At 38.1% G+C, this 21,520-nt stretch overlaps 1 protein-coding gene across 1 annotated transcript; it reads right to left on the bottom strand.

Moving 5' to 3' along the window:
* Positions 1-12: 12 nt before the first annotated feature.
* LOC109216578 (bifunctional aspartokinase/homoserine dehydrogenase 1) lies at positions 13-16,541 on the bottom strand. Its single transcript, XM_019380742.1, has 12 exons — positions 16,337-16,541; positions 16,093-16,243; positions 15,486-15,563; positions 14,742-14,857; positions 13,719-13,772; positions 12,649-12,736; positions 12,429-12,521; positions 8,507-8,547; positions 7,098-7,151; positions 6,846-7,009; positions 1,292-1,361; positions 13-650 (listed from the first exon to the last, which is right to left on the bottom strand). The coding sequence occupies exons 1-12, from the start codon at positions 16,430-16,432 to the stop codon at positions 498-500; spliced, it is 1,158 nt and encodes a 385-aa protein (XP_019236287.1). The 5' UTR covers positions 16,433-16,541; the 3' UTR covers positions 13-497.
* Between the last annotated feature and the right edge of the window lie 4,979 nt (positions 16,542-21,520).

The following is a 21,520-nucleotide window of genomic DNA, read 5'->3' as shown; positions in this document are numbered from 1 at the left end:
GTTGACTCCAACTTTATAACAACCCGTTGTTTTCATTAACATGGATACTGATAATCTGAACAAATGGAGATTATGCGCATGATCTCAAATCACTTCAAAACATAATAAAGAGATGACTCTCTCCATAGCATCAACGGTTCAGGTACCGAAATGGTCATTAACAATAGAACTGATTATATGCTGAAAGTGTAATCCTGAAACCTTGTCCTGCTCTAAGATCAACGCAGGACTCAATTTGCAGCTGTGCCATTCCAGTGTCACCGTATGCAGTAGTTCCAATCATGTCGTTATTGACTACTGACAAGAGAGAAGGGAGAAATCACATAATAATTTACTGTAAATAGACAAGGGACTCTAGTGTGTCTGAGAAATTTTTCAAAATTGGATGTGCTTGGCCGACACCGATTTCAATCTCCAATCTGGAAGTAGACGGTCAAATAGTCCGTATTTCCTCTTTGAAGATCAGATGTTAAATTAAGCGTCACAAATCTGAGTCTTCAATGTCCATGGTGTACAACACTCGGTTGAGGGAATAAATCCTGAATGTCAAGGATATCAGCTAGGACACCAGCTGCTGTGGTATCATTTCCTGCTCCAGCACCTTGGATAACCAGCGGTTGTTTCTCGTAACAACGGCTGTATATCTCCAGCTGCAGAGAAATGAATACAGATTATCAATCTTCATAGGCATTCTTCAACAAAAGCATTCACTGATCTATTGTTCGTATAACCTCCCATGTTTAATGGATGCAACTTAAGATTTAAGTAGAATCTAGAACCTAAAGCCTCGCAAAGTTTGCAAGGGGACACCAGATGATGCGTAACGACAAATATAGGCTTCGGCCTGAGGACAGATATTAATAATTGTTGAAAGAGAGACTCAGCATGCTGCGACACCCATGTCAACTGTCAATGGGCCTCATGAGTCATGGCTAAGGCTGTAAGACATGCACAGATGTCTACATCTTCTCAAGAGATGATAAATAAGCTTTTTTTAAATTCACAGCATGATGGTATTTGTATGCTTATTAGCAGTTTTTGCCCAAACGTGAAAAGCCAAAATTGCATAATCCAATAGTGATCGTGATTTAGGTAGGGAAACACCTCAAAATCACTCGAGACAGTCTGAGACTCTAGACCTCGCAAATGTGCCAAACAGGGCCTTAGACAATAAAAAAAATGTTTTGCCTTGATACTACAACGAACATCGCAAAACAATTTTTCGAACAGAGAATAGAAGCGAGGGACCAGAGAAACAGCAAAAAGGGATGTGAAAGTACAAAATGCTTACCACATTATCACTTCCCCTTAATCTTCCCAAAGCAGAATCTTTTGGGACTTCTTGGATGCCAATTTCACATCTGAAAGTGAGAGACGTTAGTCATGTACTCAAAAGTTCTTTCAATAATTATTTTTTCCCAAGCAGCAGATACTTTCTTATTCACTGTTTGTTTTAACTGGAGCTGTTTGTAGCAGTTGATTTAGCTAGAACAAATCATTATAGTTCAAAAGTAGATTTTTTTTTTTTTTAAAAAAAAAAAAAGAGGTCAAACAGATTCTTATCAACAAAATAGAAACTCAATAACCAATAAAGAGAAATATCTACTTTTTCTTTTTCAGTCAACAAGTAAATAGATACTTCTTGATATAACCTTGTGCTAAAGAACAAAAGAAATGAAATCTCAAATGTTATGAAGTTAGACCAAACCCCTCCACGGATAAGACAAGAGGAACTGAACTATTGAAGCTTGAAGGCATATGCTTTTAGCCTAGAAACAAAACCAAACATATAATCTACCACTATGGAGAGAATATATTCAAACGAGGACGATCATTTTGCATCCAAATGAAGCCATCATATCATATGAACGGGTTACTCTATGGAGAGAATTTACTCAAACGAGGACGATCATTTTGCATCCAAATGAAGCCATCATATCATATGAACGGGTTACTGGATTATATCCAAACACATCCATACAAATACCTTAAGATAGAATGAGGCAAATAGTTTTTTGCTTCCCATTTTTCAATTGCCATTATACTGAATACAAGAGTTTATAAAGATTTTGCCAACATAAGTCTCGAGAAAAATATGATTAAAGCTTTTTTTGATAGGTAAAGTCTTATACTAAACTGGTGCAAAGATAGTACAGAAATAGTACAAGAACAAGATAACAACACTCCCACCAATCCTACAACATGTTTCCCCCTGAGAGACGCAAGAAGTCCAGAAATTGATCCATCCTATCTAGAGTACCATTATGACACCCATCTCCCCTCCCCAAATACATGAATAGAAAAACTAATATGAAAATATTTCTGGAACTAACGTTTAAAAATATATCAATGCCTCGTCTATGCTATTTCAGATTTGTACTTCTAACACTATCTTTAATTGGTTGCGCGGTGTCACACCTCCTTTTTTGGGGAAAGGAGTTTTTCCACATTCCACGGTGTCAATTGGGCCGCTCTAAATGTTAAGCCCAGTCGGAAAATAGAGCAGGCAGCCCCCTTTTGTTTTTTCTTTTTCCCTTATTGTTTCCAATTACCTAAATTCCTATTTAAGACCAAACTTTGGCAAAAATAGCCTGCCCATGTTAACTAATTAAACTATGAATTAAGGATACACTTAGTTGACTAATTAAACTCGTACATACAAAGGAAAATGACCAATGCGTTATTTTGTATTTTAATACGTGATTAAATTCTAAAAATGCGATTAAAATCTAAAAAATGCAATGAAATAAAGATAAAATATTTTTAATGATTTCATGATTTAAAATGCTACTAGATATGTACAAAACACAAATAAACACAAAAAAAAATCAAATAAAATATAGAGAAATTCCTAAAATTCTATAAACGGATTAAAAGCTTCTTAGGAATATTTTTAGGAGTAATTTGCATTAGGGCAAAAATTACATGCTCACAGCTGCCCCTTTTTGCTCGAGAACATGAAGAATTTTCGGACAAAGATAAAGTGAGCAATTGTTAATTGAACTATGCCCGACTTCATTACGAAAGGATACGTAGGCAGCCTCACTCTAGGGAACCGGTCACACCAAACAAAAATCCACATTCCACCCAAAAGTTGAAACTAGGGCAGCAGTTACGGTATTTCGGCGATAATTTCGTCGAAAGGTTCCAAAGTTGTAGTTCGATCCAAATTCTTTTTACCCAAATATCTCTCAAGTCCTTCCGACCAACTGGCGAAAATGTTCAAGAATCGGAGGTTACGGGTACTTGGACCTGTACCACCAAAATGAGAAATAAAAATGAGAGTTATTGGTGAAAACTCTCACGGGCACCATAAGGCAATGGTGAGTGGAGAAATAATAATGAGAGAATCTTATTAGTTAAAACCCGTAAAGGGCACTGTAAGGCGACAGGCAGAAGAGAAATGAGAGAGATCAGTTGGTGAAAACCCGCAAAGGGCACTACTGATCAAAGAGAGGATCCGCAACGCCATGACATCAACACGATCATGTCTTGGTTTCAAGATAAGAGTTGTGATGAGTTTCTGAGAGTCGGACGGTTTACATAGATCAGACATCCAGTCCAAAAGGCATGTCATGTTCATTGAAGTCTGCATGTACTCCCAGACCGGCCATGATTGGGCGATGCTCTAAAATTGAAATCTTTTGAATAATCAAATTGAAGTGCCCGCAAAGGCAAAATAAAGTTAAAAAGGTTAAGACTCACGCGACTAACAGTCATGGCAAAGTTTGAAAAGCCAAAGGTTCCCCAATGCTCCGAAACTGAGAACTTCGAAAGAAAGAAGTCAAATTGAAATGCTCACAAAGGCAAAATAGAGTCGAAAAGGTTGAGTCCCACGTGACCAACCGTCATAGCAAAGTATGAAAAGCCAAAGGTTCCTTGGGGCCGGAAAGACAATTGGTATTCAGGAAACAACCGGCCGCAGTTGAAATCATCATCAAAAGAAGATGGGTCGAGATCAAGTGATTGAAGCACTCAAGGCCACAAAACCGACCACCGTTTTAAACTAACAGTTGTTTTTAAAAATAAAAAAAACAGGAAACATGTGCAATGCAGAAAAACAACCTCGCAAAAGTAGGTACAACCGAAAAGAAATCGTGTAGAGATTGAAAACATCTCCGCAACACAAAACTCGCAAAAGGGAAGTTTTCTCAAAATTCTTTCTCGCAATTCGCTCACATTTTTAAATACGTTCAAAATCATGCTAGTATTGGGTATACCAATCTCAAGCTGCATTTTCCAACATAGGGTACACCACTCACTAGTTGACGATTTTAGACATAGAGTACACCACTCCCTATTCTCTTTACCAGTATAGGGTACACCATTCCCTAGCTGTGGAAATTCCAACATAGGGTACATCACTCCATGATATCATTGCTAATATAGGGTACACCACTTCCTAGTCTCCTTATCAGTATAGGGTACACAAATCTCTAGCTGTGTTTTCCAACATAGGGTACACCACTCCCGAGTTGATTGATCTTATATGCAGGGTACACCACTTCCCTGATTTCACTACCAAATATAGGGTACACCATTCTCTAATCTCTTTACCAGTATGGAGTACACCAATCCCTAGTTGTGTTTTCCAACATAGGTTACACCATTCCCCAGTTGACTGATCTTAAATGCAGGATATACCATTCCCTGATATTATTGCCAATATAGGGTGCACCATTCCCTGGCCGCATTTTCCCCAATTTAGGGTACACCATTCCTAGTTGAGGCGTCACTTTGACAATAAGGGTACACCATCCCTAAAGAATCATGATTTTCCTAGGGTACACCATTCCCGACATTTTATTGCTTTCAATAAAGAAATAATGCAATCAAAACTAACTAAACATACTTTCAATTAAACTAAACAAATCTGTTAATTACCCTAGTTTATCATGCAATCAACTGTCAATCTAATCGTGCAAACATAATTGCTATCATATAAACGACACAAATTGAAACCCCATTGACAATCAAACAGAAAACTAAACAACTAAACAAAGCGAGATTAAGAAAAGCATAAAAGGATTACCCATCAAGGCTCCTACTGCCAGCCACGAGATGATCAATTTCGGGGAAAAGGAACGAAGCTCCATGGGTCTGTGACTTCAAATCACCAGAAATTTTGACCTGTGAGTATTTATTCAGACTTTTAGTCTGATAAACACATAAACACTTCATAGGTCAAAAATTCATGGAGAATTGAAGCTTTGAATAGAAAAGGAAGAAGGTGATAAGTTCTGGCGATTTCTGGCTGGTGGTTGAAGTTTAAACTGAATTCCGGCGATCATGAAATAAAACCAAACCACCATCAATCGATAGATCCACTGAGAGTGATCGATTGAAGTTGGTTTCGACCTAAAACAAACCGAAATTTGGGGGAAAAATTGAAAAGGGAGCAGGTTAGGTTTTTTTGAATTTCTAGATCTACAATTCGTGGAGTTCTAGAGGGATTTGAGGGACGAGGCTAGGGGATTTGGAAAGAGGAGGGGATGGGGCTTGTTTGGTGATGATTTTGGGTTGTTTGGAGACTGTCCGCCGCCGTGAGGCGATTTCCGGCGGCAGCGGAGGATTGGAGAGATGAGATGAGGAAGTTTTGAGAGGTCTTGGGAGGGAGGGGAGGGGTAGGGGTCGATCTGGACAGTTTTAAGGGAAGGTATGGCTAGTTCTTAACCATTCGATCAAGAGAAATGGAGGGTGGGGATTGATTGGAGTCAAACAGTGTCGTTTGTTTTAATGAGGGAATGGACCGGGTGTAACTATGGACTGGGCGGGTGTTGAAGTCAATTGGGCCGCTCTAAATGTTCGGCCCAGTCGGATTATAGAGCAGGCAACCCCTTTTGTTTTTCTTTTTCCCTTATTGTTTCCAATTAGTCAAATTCCTATTTAAAACCAAACCTTGAAAAAAATAGCCTGCCCGTGTTAACTAATTAACTAAGAATTAAAAATACACTTAGTTGACTAATTAAACTCGTACATGCAAAGGAAAATGACCAATGCGTTATTTTGTATTTTAATACGTGATACATCCTACAAATGCAAATAAAATGCTACTAAATATGTATAAAACACAAATAAACCCGACAAATCAAATAAAATATAGAGAAATTCCTAAAATTCTATAAAATGATTAAAAGCTACTTTGGAATATTTTTGGGATTACATGCTCGCACATGAGAGAGGTGAACAACTGACCAGATGACAAGGGCATAGTGAAATTATTAGTAGGACTCCACTAACACAAAACAGATTAACAAACACAATTGATTTGGGGATAGTATCTCTCAAACTTATATGTCAAAGCAGTAGTTATCTTTTGTTTTATTTTATTTTCTTGATAATGGTGGTGTACGAGCCAGTTGCGCACACCTTGACTATTTTATACCTGCTACCTCCCAGTTGCACAGGTACCGGGTAAATCTACCACCCACACTAAGGCAGATGGACAACAATTTTTTGTCTCTGCTGGTGTTTGAACCCTTATCTTCAAGGTTACCCCTACTTCATTGACCGCTGGCCCATACCCTAGGATATAGTTGTCTTAGTTTTAAAAGCAATTGTTAGAGAAGTTGATATTATTTTCTAAGATAAACTTGTCCTTAACAATAGTCTTCAATTGCTCAACAGTACCTTTACTGGATTCCTTATCTACTTTCCAAAATTGTGGCAGAGAAATTCAGTCAAGCTCTTCTGAAGCCATGGAGAAAACTTGCCATAACACTCCCATCAGTGAGCAAGCTTTTGTTTAGGCTACTAGAGGTGTGGTGACTTGCAGTTGCGATTAGGATACAGGATCAAGTTGTCCATATTTGGTGAGCAAACTAGAAACGAATATAAGGAATTACCTTGTATCATCAATCAAGCAGACATAACGCAGAACATTCCCGTTTGCAGAAGCTTGTTTAATCCTATCTTCAATATTCTTATCAAGTAAGGGAAGACCATTAGCTAGAAAGTCTTCCAGAGGCATCACATCTGGTCCCATTTCTTCAGGATACAAGCTTTCAATCTGAAAAGGACTTTACAGTTGTATCAAGGTTACTGAAGCTAATTAAACTAGTTACAAAATTAAGAAGCATTGTGACACGTGTCCTAACCTTCATGTCATCTAAGTTAATACGCCGCCCAAGGAGTCGAGCAAGAATTAGAGCCTATCGTGAAGACATCGAAACAAAATCTTGTTATGAGGGATGTTAACTTCTCAAAATTTCCAAAAACCAAGTATTACTAGGCAAATAAGCATGAAAGTACAGTACTGAGTAACCAAGTAGTAACTAGATAGTGTTGGATAAATCACTACTTTTGTGTTCCCCTAAGACATCATCATTCCAAGTACCAAATAAGGAAAGAGTATAACAAAGTATTTGATGAGATACTCCTTCAACACTCTCATGAACAGAGAATTGAGTGGTCTTAGATTATTGCATACTTGATTCTTAGCCATTTCCAGTTACATAATTGCTCCATATGGGTTTAATGAAGGCTTTCAAAGGGGTTCATAAAGGTTTTGGGCTTCCACCCTTGGAAGCTCAGAATTTTTTCACATAATATCATAGCCAACCTTTGGTAAGCTTATTCTCGTAGTAATAAGTCCACATTAAAGTTCACGTGTGAACTTCAAAATCTGGTTACACGGCAAGAGGGTGTTGAGTTATATAGTTTTCCTGTATGGGTTGTGTAAAGGGTTACACAGTGGTTTATAAAGGTTTAGGCTATTTCACCCATTCCCTTAGGGGTCGTTTCCTAGGGGAGCAAGTTATCCCGGGATTATAATGATGATTATAATACGGGGATTAAATAATGATGGGATTATTTGGTAAATTTATTTTTATTGGATAATATTTTGTTCATAGGACTAAAAATGGGATATACGAGGGTATAATATAAACATGTATTTGGTGTATACCTGATAAATTGGGATAAACTTTTATTTCCAATTTTAACCTTAGATTGTTTAAAAGACTTTGGGGAAAGAGCCATGGAGAAGGGCATCTTTGTCATTTTAGTATTTATCCAAGGATTAATTATGTGGGCTAGAATAATACTCAGTTGTGGGATCAATTAACCCCGGGATTGCTAATCCCGGATTCTTAGATTCAACCAGACGCGGTTTAATCCCGGGATTATTAATCCCTTATCCCACATACCAAACGACCCCTTAAGGTTTTAGGTGTACTAGGAAATTCTTTCACATTTCCCTTTTGAAGATCAAACTTTAAGTTACAATGCAAGATACATAAAGTGAATGCATGCATATTAGTTATTACCATGGATCCATTCTGCTAGCTTACTTTATTCATAAATGGGATAATACTCAGCACAAGAATATCACAGAAGTTAAATAGTTTCTAAACACTTCCGACAGTAAAGCATATAGCAGACTGTAAGACTGCAGGTATGTCCAGCTAAACAAGAAAGATGATGCTTTAATCAGCAAAAATATTTGGCAATACAAATGGATTGAGGTCCCACTGTATGTTTAATCAGAAAAAAGAAGGTTCCTAACCTTTCTTGCTACATCCATGCCGCCAAGATCATCCCGAGGATCTGAAGAAAGTGTAAAATACATAAGAATACCTTCCTACTTCAACTGTTTTTTTTTTTTGTTTTGATAAGGTAAATTGTATTAATCAAAAGGGAGAGAACTCCCGTATACAAGAAGTATACCAAAAAGTAGAGAATTTACATCAGAACATGATTCTCTACAAAAGACGCCCAATCTTCTATACAAATAGGGGCTATATGAGTGCGACCAAAAAGCGATCAAAGATAAAAGATTATTCTTAAGATGTGAAAAAGGAGACTCAATCCCCCCAAAAGCTCTCCTATTTCTCTCCCCCCAAACTATCCACATGAGAGCTAACGGGGCGAACTTCCACGCCTTTTGCTTTCTTCTTCTACGGAAACCGGCCCAACTATATAGCCCTTTACAGTGCTTGGCATCACCCATTGAACACCAAAAAGGTTCAGGATCGCCCTCCACAAAGTCGAGGACATAGGGAAATGCAACAAAAGATGATCAACTTATTCCCCTGAGCTTTTACACATATAGCACCAACTAACAATTGTAATTCCCCTCTTTCGCAAATTCTCAGCAATCAAAATCACTCCCCTCGCCACTAGCCATGCAAAAAAGCACACCTTCGTGGGCGCCTTAGGAATCCAGATCGAGGAGTATGGAAAAGAGGCCTCATCTCTCACCAACATACTCTGGTAAAAGGACTTTACGGTGAACAGACCATCGCCACGCAAATCCCATCTCCAAGAATCACAAGATGGCTGAGGCTTGTCTTGCCCATATAGCAGTGTCAATAAATCTTGGAGCTCCGCAATCTCCCAATCTTGCATGTTCCTTCTAAATGAGAGGTCCCATACTACCCCCCTGCATGCTCCTTGCGAATCTGTTGGACCATCAATTCCTTCTGGTTTGAAACTCTGAACACGTGGGGGAAGGAGACCCTCATAGTATCCTCTCCACACCACATATGATTCGAAAAGCTGATTCTCCTTCCATCTCCCTTCATACTTCAATTGTTCTTATAAGAATTGAGATGGAAGTCTAGTATTTTTTTCAGTTTTTTCCCTAATGCCATTTGGCATGGCCATATTGTTCCTGTATAATCACTGCTCAAAAGAACACTACATCTTGACAATTGATTGAACATTGATGTATTTCTTTGCCGGAAAAGGCACCAGAATTTCCTTAGAAGTTTTGGAATGGCTCCACCAATCTTATACAGAATTATGTCTTCACAGTGTATTAGAGCATTGATGTTATCTCTTTCTCAGACAAAGCATTAGAATCTCCTTAAAAGTTCACTTGCTTCCGAAATTACATCTCACGTACTTACAATCTACCAGTCTCCATCAGATGGTGTAAGTTCTTCCAGGAACTTGAAAGTAAATATTTGGATTTGCATCACCTCGGAATCATGAGGGACTTAGTAAATTATCCATTCATTATGGATTAGATGGACTAGAATGAGAAGACAAGTCCTCTAAAGGATTTGAAATTGATAAAGGAGCAAGTTTGTAACTAGAAATATTTTAACTGCCAACTTTGACCCTATATTAGTATTATTTCCTCAGTGCATAAATATAAACATTCAAATCCAGAATCCTAACTAATGACAAAATGTTTTCAAAAACAAAAAGTGTAGAAAAGGCGATAAGCCTTGTTGAGGCTTAAAGCGCAAAGCACACTTAAAGTGTGGGCTTTAGAAAAAAAAGAAATGCAATATGAAGAAAATTTATACCTATATACACACACGCATATCACACAATGTTAGAGATCATAATAGACACATAAATAGTATACATATATTTAGTAATGATAAAGCGAAAGCCTATAAAATCATCAACTTAATAAGAAGAGATAAAACCATTCTACTTTTAATCAGCAAGACTGTCATATTCATCTACGTCATCTTTCTCAAATAGGTGATTCATTGATATCACAAGAATTATAACCTTCAATCTCTTTTCCTCTGACTCATCAAAATGAGTCTCATCTTTTACGCCAACACATAGAGCTGGAGAGACAGATATGACAGATTGTATGTGCTGAACATTCTCGAGAAGACTGATATGATGGATTGTAAAACTGTTGATATTCTTTTTTTTAATAAGGAAAATTGTTGATACTTCTTTTTTTTTATTTTGCACCGGGTGTCCGAGTCTCTAAGAGCCCCGACTAATCCCGGGGGTGCACAGGCCCTCGGCAAGGAGTTTCCCGCAAGTGCAACACGGTTAATTCAGGTTTTACCCAGTCCGATGGCCCTCGGAAATTGTTTGCACCCAGTGGGTTTCGAACTTGAGACCTTGAAAGGGAGCAAACCCCAAGGCTCAAGTCTGTTGCCACCAGGCCAACCCCTGAGGGTTTTGTCATTGATACTTCTATGAATTTAAATGTTAAGCTTCTGCCAAGTTAGGAGGAACCTCTTAGTGTCTCCTAGTGATCTCGAGAAATATAAGTGGTTCGTTAACAAGTTACACTATTTGAGAGTGGCTAGACCTGATATTGCCTTTCCACTAGTTATTATGTTTTGATGAAGTAATAATAGATTTCATATTTCCACTAGTTATTGTCAATCGGCTTTTTATTCGCCATGTCATATTCACTAGGATGCAACGATCTGTATCCTTCGGCATATAAAATCCGCTCTATGGAAAGGATACCTCAGTGAAGATCAAAGACAATCTACAATTGCTATATATAAAGATGCACAGATTGAATATGATCACCTTCTAATATACGTTATACTTCTAATACTATATTCTACTTAGAGGCAATCTGGTCTTGTAGAAGAGAAAATATTGGGTCATGACTACAGTAACTTTTTTTTTTGGAGAAAGGTAACATTGACTAAGGTAACTTATGAACTCTACAAATCAAACAACCACCAAAAGAATTGAAAATTATTTATTTTAGTATGCCTTATTGGTTAAAGATATGGTATGTAGTCGCATTATAAAATCTTGGATGATCCTCATCTTATGAAATAGCCTTCTGGTTGAATTAGGTCCGAAGTCCACTTTCTTAATGATATCAGAGTCAAACCCATGTTTTGTAACCTGATGTTATGCCCCCGTGTTATGTTATCCAAGCTCCACATATCCAACCATGTATGTGTGATGGAGTGTTAGAGTCTTAAATTGGTTGAGGAAGTGAGTTCTCTTTACGTGGTCTTGGGCAATCCTCACTCCTATGAACTAGCTTTTGGGTCGAGTTAAGCCCATCTTCTTAACAATAGAAATTGATCAAAATGGAACTTGTGTGATTAAAAAAGTTGTATTTATATCGCATCAAATGCAACTTCTCACAACCAAGCATATAGAAACCGACTGTCACTAGTCCCAAAAAAAGATACTTTCACGAGAGATTACTATAGAGTTTGTAAGGTCAAATAATCAACTTATAGACATATTCACCAAATTCCCTACTGGTTACATGTACAGCAAGCTCGTATATACACCGACTAGAGGGAAGAATTAGATAGCTAAATGTAAGTAACAAGAACTAAATGTAAAATATAGAGTTGTATGTGCACGTGCACCACATTAGACAAATTTAAGAAGTTACATTGTAATGTGAGCATATAAAAAATTCAGGTGAAAGACATTTTCTCATGCATTCTCTTAATAGCTTCTCATGTTTGTCTGATTTCTCATACATTACAAGGAATGCATAGAAGACAAACTTCCTAGACAGAAGGCCAGAAAATTATTATTGTACCAGTGAAACACTTGCCTGACAAGAAAACAAGTAGAATTACTCAAAGAAGGAGCAGCATATAAACAGAAAGTAAGACTCTAAACTTAGTTCGAAATGGATTGTACCATATCCCATTTTTCTGTTTTTGCAAGTCATATCTTCACTACTTTATGGTGATTTACAATATTAACCTAGGGTGGTTGCAATTTATCACCTGGTTCAGTGTAGCCAAGGCTTTTAGCAGCACTAACGACTTGGCTGAATGGCTTTCCATCCTCAACCTCACTCATTACATATCCCAGGGTACCTGTTAGATACCAAGATATACAGCATCATACCATCAAATGCTTCTGATATTTATAACAAGCAAAGTAACCATTACGAATAATTAATTGCATCTCTAACCTATGTGGTAAATGGTCATAAAGTATTACCACTCAAACTCCCAATAATACGGTAGACGGGATCTCCTGATGAAATTATGCGATTTAAGGATGCTATGGCAGGAAGGCCTGCACCAACCTACCACACGATGTAGCAATTTCAGACACCTTTGCTTGGGCAAGTATAAACTGAACTAGGATAATTCTATCCTTTGTATACAACAGAAACTAAACCAGTTCAATTGAACAAAGAGATTGCGCCACAAATTCCATATCAATGATTCGGGAGAAGGAAGTCAAACAAAAAACTCAAAGTGATTTCTACATGTTACAGCTTTTAAAGCAGAATAAGAGAAAGGTTTAAAGTGCATGAGACATTTAAGAATCTCAAATACAAGTGAAGATGATTTTTACTATACAAGTACTCTAGACATCAGATAAACCAAATGATATCAATCATCAATATGTTATCGCTTATTCCTTTTATCTTCAAATGTATATTCGCAGATAGATGCCTAACTACACCCTTTTTTAGTGAATGGCGGGAGGAAAATTGACACAGGGAATCTGAACTTTAAACTTCAACTGGTAGGAAAATACTATTCTCAGTTGGGAGAGAAGGTAATGCCTTCTGATCTGGATGAGCCACTCTGGATATGCAATTTAATAGTATCTTTTCATCATAGCCAGTAAAGAACCCGTCCAGCTTCTCTGTTTTATTTGGAAAGAGAATGGGGGAAAAGGAAGAATGCTTAATTAACTATATTTCCAGAGTTTCCTTGGCCTAGTTTGTTCAAGGAATCCGGATATACTTGTGTTTAAACTCTATGTGACAAGAAAGAAGTTACAAAATGGAACCGGTCTCCATAGCAATAAGGTTGGCGTAAAATGTTGATATCAGAAAGCCAGGACAACCAAGGTTTCAGCAAGCTTTCTGGTCTTACTGGGTCAAAAGAAACTTAATACTTTCTACCTAAAGACCCATACACTAGAATAACCCCATTAGATGACACTCTAAAATCATCTTTTTCTCCAGTATCCAAGAGCAGAAAAGAATTTTACACCCAAAGAAACAAGAGAACTGTTTTTTGGATAAGGTATAACCATACAAGAGAACTTACAGTTGACTCATGTCTAAGGCGACGCGGCTGTGAGACTAACTTATCATAATCGTCCTGCAAATAGGAGGAAAAGGATCAATACGCGCAACACAATAGTCACCACGTTGAGAGGAAATCCTTTTGTAATCAGTAAGTGTAATTGCATTGCAGATTAAGAAGATAAAAGGTGACAAGAGTCGAAAAGGTGATTAACCCGTAATTCTGCAGGTACCCAAGTTAGGCAGTGTCAACTTATATCCCATTTCCCACCCCAACTTTAACGGTCTTACATGTATTAGTGGCCATAGCAAACATAATAAGAAAGCGTGCAATGAATCAAAGGAAGCAATATAATCAACTACAATTCTTTTCTTTAGAAACAGACTTTGACTTTGATTCTGTTGAATCGTGCGATCATTTCATCTAAAAGTTGAAGTTGTTAGAGGGACTACACTTTTTTATTTATTTACTTATGTTTCGACATGTTCCCTCACATACGGACCTGATTCTTTTTCATGGGCCAAGCACATGAATTTTTTTTTATTTTTCTGATGAACGGTGATGGTGAGAATTGAGACCTAAACCCAGAACCTTTTATGCTCTGCTGCCATATCGAATTGGGTAGTCATCTCATAAAAGCTTAAACTGTTCGATAAAACACATTTATTTATTTAAACATATCTCTGACAGACTATATACTTCCTGAGATGGCATTTGACTCAATTTTCTATCTTTTCTCATGTAGCATCTTTTGATAGTTTTTAAGATTAAGCACAATTAAAATGGATCATTTACTGCATTTCTGCATGTGCTTAGTTGCTGCAAATTAATAATTTGACAACCATGGAGGACATTATCTGCTACATTTTCTCCTTCAAATGCTTGTAACACATTCAATGGACAAACCAGGTCTAGAGCAATGTTCCTATGCCACAACAAATAATTGGATTTATTCCTTCTTGCACGACCTCTGCAATAGAAGACCATTCCACTACTTAAGCTACCAATTGAAAGAAATTAACGACAATAAAAAGGGTAATTTACCATTGACACAGTAAGAGGCTTCTTGTTAGCCAGCACCAAACAACAACCAAAATCTACAACGCGATTTAGCACTCCAATAGTCTCGGCACTAGCTGAACAATCAACAAATGCTAAACCTGCCACAGTTTGAATGTCAGTCAAAAGAAGCCTGATCGTGAAAGAACTCTCCAGAAGCTAACATCTTGACACCTGCATTATCTTATGCCTTCACGTACAAAGAAGTTAAGCAAGTGCAATAAAGGTTATAAGGAAGAAAAAAATGTATTCCGAACCCATTTGCTCCCTATAAAGATAAAACTTCCTTCTGCAGCATAATTGGTTAGCAACTCCTTCCGACCGCAAAAAAAAAAAAAAAAAAAAAAGGTGAAAGAAAAGGCAGCAAATTAGCTCCATTAAAGCTAATTTATTCACTGTACTTCGTGCATTTGAGACTAGAGAGTAGACTATATAGTGGAAGTAAATAAGCAAGGTCCAGAATCATATGGCAGCTGAAGTCCACAATTGTACCATACTCATTAAAACATTTAAAATCAAGAGGAAGATTTAACAGTAGGAATTGTTACTAATCAAAATTCTTAAGGAGATTATACGGAACAGATTTAACAGCTAGGAATTGTTGCTAATCAACTTTCTTAATGAGATCATTCCTCCACCAGTAAGAATTAGACTATGTATAAGCAAGTCTATGCTTTCCATAACAAACCAACCAATCCCAAAATAAAAAGTTTTCTACATGCCACAAACCTGTTGATTTACCAAGAAGACCACCAATATCAGTTACTTTTGGTAAAACTTCTGGACTGGCAAACACTTGGCATGCACCTACATGTTACAACCCAAAAAAAAAAAATCACCTTTTTGTCATTCTGCAAATGAACACACCAAATGACTTTAATATCTTGAACGACACAACAAAAATGACACTCAATGATGTGGCCTAGAAGTTAATGAAGTGCGAATAGAACCATGAAGTCTCAGGTTCACAAATTCTTGTGGAGTCCAAAACAAAAAAATGAAATTAAAAAAAAAATCAACTGCTCCAGTTTCATCTCTATCGAATTTTAATATCAGAATAGCGGATATAGTCATGATCAATAGGTCAGCTCCACTTACTTTTTCTTCTGTTGATTTCTAACCATTCGAATGGGTTTGGTTGGTATAATGAAAAATAGGAATATTCGTGATTCAACTCATATCCCGATGGAAGCAAAAAATTAAAGAACTAACACGTGATTTCTCCCTATCTAAGCCTTGGTGGGTAGAGTTAGCCGGTACCTATGCTAGTGGGAGATACCAGGTGTGCAGTGGATAGTGGAGTCGTCATCAAAAAAAAAAAATGGTGAACTATTACCAAAATTTCCAAGTGTCAGCAAAGGAGAGCCATTGGATTTGACCCGGCAAACTTCTAGAAGAAAAGAATCATCTAATTCTGCAGTGAAAACATCAGGTGCAACCACCAAAGATTTGCTATCACACACACCCACTACTCGCAGATGCACCCCCTGCAAATATGACTCATAAGTACCCAAGAAAACACACTGTTAAGCATTAAAATTTGATTATTTTTTTCTGAAGTTAGAAAATTTGATCATTACCTGTTTGGCGTGAAGGGATCGACAAGAAACAATGTGTTGGAGGAGTTGACGGCCAACTCCTCCACAACCCATCAAAAGCAACGGTATATTTTTCATCTTTTTGCTCTATTTGGGATTTTCCGATTTCCTTTCGAAACTCTTTGGTTTTGATATTTTGATCGATGGGGTTTTGGGGGGTTTTGGACGAATGTCTGTGTACGCTTGTAGATCCCCATTTATTTTGAAAAATGTGATTTGGGTGAAGTTTGGTTTGAATATGAAAATGTGCTTGGACATAGTTTTCAAAATATATTTTTTAATTTTATTTTGGAAATTTATGTATATAATTTCCAAGTTTTGGGATTTTGGCCCTAGCTGATTTTGGGATTTGAAATTTGAGATTTGGCCAAAATATGGGCAAAATTTATGGCCAAACATGAATTTTGAAAATAAATTTCAAATTTATCTTGGCAAAACTCATGACCAAACGGGTACTACATTTTGGTTCTTAATGTTTCGCATGTGACACATTAGACCCATGTTTAGGGTCAAAAAAATTCATATGACAACAGCTTGTTTTGACGATAAATTTTGCAATTCGTGAGGCACGGTATGATTAGTTGTATGAGGAATTTTATTACTCTTTTTTATGTGATGTACTTTAATTTTGTATGGAGTTTAAGAAAAAAAATTAAAACTTATATTTTAAGAATATTATATTTGTTTTGTGATTATGAATGATCTCGTTACAAGTAAAAAAATATATGTAAAATTCTTTTTCGTAGATTCTATCGTATAGTATATTAGAATTACTCTATTATCTCAAAACAAGTTTTTTTAGTAGTGATCCTCCTATACAAATGTCTTTTTTACCTGAAGATTATATTCTTATAAGAATTGCAAAGTCTTTGGATATCACTAAACTTGACCTTAGCAGAGAATATGACTATGCTCACAAACAAAGATTAATATTTTGTTAAGGAATTCCAAAGTCATTTCTAAACTTGTCATACTATGAATAACCCTCGTACCTGTAGCTGACATCCTAAACTCCGCTTTTTTATTATTTGCTCGTAGATTAAACAAAAACTTGATAAACGAAATCCGCTGAAAAGGAGCACTTTTAGCTGAGTCCTGAGCTACAATGCTACGTACATCATTATCCAATAGAAGAATATATTACCACAGTTGCAATTTTATAGAACCCAAAGCAAATAAGTGGCAATCTCAACTTGGGTAAATTTCATCAATGGTCATTCAAATTTGCTTTGTAACATAAAAATCACTTTTCTTCTTTTGCAACGCAAAACTCATTTTAGTATAATCTATTTGAGAGAAATATAAAAATGACCAAAAAACATAAATTTTAGCCGGAATACTAGCGTGGCTATCATAATCCTCTAATTAATTTATTAAAACTTTACACAAAGTCATCTTCTACTTTGAATTTGTTAAATTAAACATATCGGCAGCCATTGATGCTATTGAAACTCAACTGTAGAGAGAGTAAGAAAGGAAAACTAAGAAGGAGAAGAACAGTGGTTGAGCAGAGATAGTTCTTTCGGAATTTTTTTGTTCTATATCTTCTAACTGAAATGTACAGTACTTACACAACATATATATATGTATCCACATATATATCTGTCTACCTTGAAAATACGAGTAACAATTAAACTTGTTTATGGTTTTAAAGATATGTGATTTAGTCCAATACTAATTAATAACCAAGAAATCTAACGTATAAATGAAAGAAGTAAGTGAAATCAAACCAGTATGCAAGCCAGTCTCGACCTCGAGCTAAGGTGGCCTCGAGGTAGGTCAAGAACAATAAAGTAAGAACAATAAAGTTAAAGGACAATTCTGGTGAGCAATGAGCAACAAAGTAAGAGAGTATATTCTTTTGCCTATGGTTGATGATCGTTACAAATGATTGGGGTCCCCTTTATATAATAGGGGAACCCTAAATAAGGTACATTTCTATTTACAGTAAGGAATCTTATTGGGACAGTTGTCTAACCGCCTAGTACGGATTAGTACTAACTCGTACAAATCCATTCTGGAATTTACGCTATTATTTTGGGGACGTAGCATGAATCTTGCTCATTCTGTTACAAACTCATAACGGCTCCATCTTGGGGTTGGTCATACTCGGCTTCGGTACTCATCGTGCACTTCGATCTTCGATCCTTATGTTCTGCCCTCAAATACGAACCCGGTCCATATTGAGTTTATCCCTCGATGCGAGCCCTTTGTTCCTCGATGTGAGACCTTTGTTCCTCGACGTGAGCCCTCAAGCCCACAAAATCGGGGATACATGATTTTACCGTATACAGATAGTCCTCACGTTTCTTAGAGTAAAATGATAAGAAACGATTTGAACCTCGATTTTTTGGAGCCCTTGATGATGACGTCATTCTCGTGATGCAGGTGCACGAAGTGACCGAAATGTCCCGTCGGTTCACTTTCCCAAAAGATTAAATGCTTCTCTAGTGGTGGTCGGCCACTAGTGCCGTTGAACCGTCACCGCTCACCTATAAATATAAGGTTTAATTTCAGAGAAAGCTTTACTTCAATCTTCAAACCACCTCTAAACTTCTTCTATATCTCCTTCTCTTCATCTCTTTTCTCTCATTATCCGCTACTCCCGTTCCTTTTAGTGTCAGAAAATACCAAACTCCGCCTATCTCCGCTTCTTCTAACTCGAATTAATGGCGAAAACTTCAAAGACAGTTCCCTAAAAGGAGAAAGCTTCCTCCTCCTCTTCCCGAGTGGCCAAACTTGTGGCGTCGGCCCTTCACGAGATTATTCCCAGCCCCTGCGTGATAAAGAAATACTTCAACGTTGAAAATCCCCCCGCAATCCCAGGCTGATGTGAACATGTATCCCGATATATTAGTTCGATAACAAAGAAGCATCTCAAGTCCATGAAGAAAGACTATGGCTGGGGGGACGAGGTCGTGGTACAGATCCCCGACCCCGAGGAGAGAATTACTACTCATGTGGAGGGGTTCTTAAGTGTTTACACTTACCCCTTCACACTGGGTCCCCTTGATCCAGTTGTGATTGACTTCTGCAAAAGATATGAAGTTACCCTCGGCCAGATCCATCCCTCTTTCTGGCGTATCGTGATTATGCTGCGCTACTTCTCTAGCAAGGCCGAGGGATTAGAGTTTACCCTCAATCACCTCATTCGGCTGTATCAGCCTTAGTTTTTCCGAGGGCTGATCAAGCTTCAACGTCGATCAAGCAAAGCCTTCTTTGCTAGTAACGACGAGGATAAGGATCGAAGCTGGATGAGCCGGTTTGTCCGAGTGAGGACCTCGGACGTCATCCCTAAGTGAAAAAATGTCGTTCCCGGAGAAGTGGAATCCCAATCGTAAGTGCAGCCCTTTTCCCAGTATCTTCTTATACTCCGTTCCTGCCTTTTGTAATGCCTTTACCTTTTTTGCAGTTGTCGCTTGGATGCCCCATGCAATCCTTGACCTCGAGGACTGAGTTCGAAAACTGGCTGCGACCTCCTCATATGACGAGCGCAAATAGCGTGACTTATCGAAGGGCAAATGGGAAGCCAAGCACCACGGTTAGTTCTTCTCCTAGGTTTTTTATGCTTCCCCTTTTATTGGAGATGTTATCTCACTTATGCTTATTTTTCACTTGTGCAGGCATTGGAGATGTCTTCGAGATGAGGTCAGCTCCGCCCGGAGAAAAGACCGAGTCCCTAGTCCAAAAATCGGGGAAAGATAATAAGAGAAAAAGGGTTTCGAAACCCGAAGATCCTCAAGACAGGAGGGCCCCTGCTCGAAGGATAAGGAGGAAACTTATTCACGTGGACGTAGATTCAGCCCACCAATTTCTGGATCGTGAAGAAAACGAGGGCGAAAAATCGGCGTTGGTGATCCGAACTAGGAAGCCAACTGAGGTCGTCAAATCTTCTGAACCGGAAACCCTGCCTCGTGAAGAGGAGGCTCCGTAGAAAATTGCAGGCAAGGCCCCCGAGTCCCCTAAGATCGAGATTATTACCCCGCCTTCAACAAGTACACCGGAGGGGGCAGGTATCGAGAATCCCGAGGCTAATCAGAGCGCCCCGAGTGGCGAGCTTGGGGCCATGACACCATGAATCCGAGAAACTTGCCCGAACCGACCCCGAAGGCACATTTTTCTGGGTTAAGCTTCATGTTGTACTTCCTCGAGATTTTGAATGTTTCCTGCAAATGAGTTAAATGGTCCTCTACGCGCAGGGACTTAACCAACATATCGTCAATGTAAACTTCCATCGATTTACCTATCTGTTCCTCGAGCATTTTGTTAACTAAGCGTTGGTATATAGCTCCAGCATTTTTTAGCCCGAAGGGCATTACATTGTAACAGTATGTTCCAAACTAAGTGATAAATGAGGTCTTTTCCTGGTCCTCCAGGTTCATCTGAATTTGATTATACCCAGAGTAGGCATCGAGAAAGGTTAGGATCTCATGGCCGGCCATGGCATCGATCATGCGATTGATGTTAGGCAGGGGAAAAGAGTCTTTAAGGCATGCCTTGTTCAAATCCTTATAATTTATGCACATTCTAAGTTTGTTCCCCTTTTTAGGGACTACAACTACGTTGGCTAACCATTCACGGTATTTTACCTCCTAAATAGACCCTATTTTAAGAAGTTTAGTTACTTCATCCTTTATGAATGCATGCTTCACCTCGGACTAGGGCCTCCTTTTCTGCTTTACCGGTTTGAACCTGGGGTCAAGGCTTAGCCGGTGTGTTGTTATTTCCGGTGCGATACCTGTCATGTCTAAATGGGACCAAGCAAAACAATACATACTATCGATAAGAAATTGAATGAGTTTTTTCCTGAGTTCGGAGGTTAACCCTGTTCCCAGGTATACCTTTCTCTCGAGCATGTACTCGATCAGTATGACCTGTTCCAGTTCCTCGACCGTTGACTTGGTTGCATCTGACTCTTCGGGAGCAATGAAAGTTCGAGAAGTAAGGAAATCCCCTTCTTCTTCGATTACATGTTCCTCCGATTTCAGTCAAGACTGGGAACGGTGATTGCTATTTGGCCGTCTACTTATCATTGGTGCTCGATCTTTCCGAGGTCGAAGGCACTGGTATCGGTATCACCTCATCGACTGTAAACATTTCGTTTGCAGCATGTTATTCTCCGTAAACCGTTTTCACACCATCCAAAGTCGGGAATGTCATCATTTG

The sequence above is a fragment of the Nicotiana attenuata genome, unplaced genomic scaffold, assembly GCF_001879085.1.
Source record: "Nicotiana attenuata strain UT unplaced genomic scaffold, NIATTr2, whole genome shotgun sequence".
NCBI lineage: Eukaryota > Viridiplantae > Streptophyta > Magnoliopsida > Solanales > Solanaceae > Nicotiana > Nicotiana attenuata.
The sequence above is the reverse complement of the archived record's forward strand: the minus strand, read 5'-3'. Positions and strand labels throughout refer to the sequence as shown.

Bases quoted from the DNA above. Each gene is read 5' to 3' on its own strand.
- LOC109216578 (XM_019380742.1), bottom strand. From the start codon at position 16,432: ATGAAAAATATACCGTTGCTTTTGATGGGTTGTGGAGGAGTTGGCCGT. The intron at 1,362-6,845 runs GTAATTCCTTAT...TCTCACTTTCAG, and splicing joins TGCTTGATTGATGATACAAG to ATGTGAAATTGGCATCCAAG. The intron at 651-1,291 runs GTAAGCATTTTG...ATTTCTCTGCAG, and splicing joins TAAGGGGAAGTGATAATGTG to CTGGAGATATACAGCCGTTG.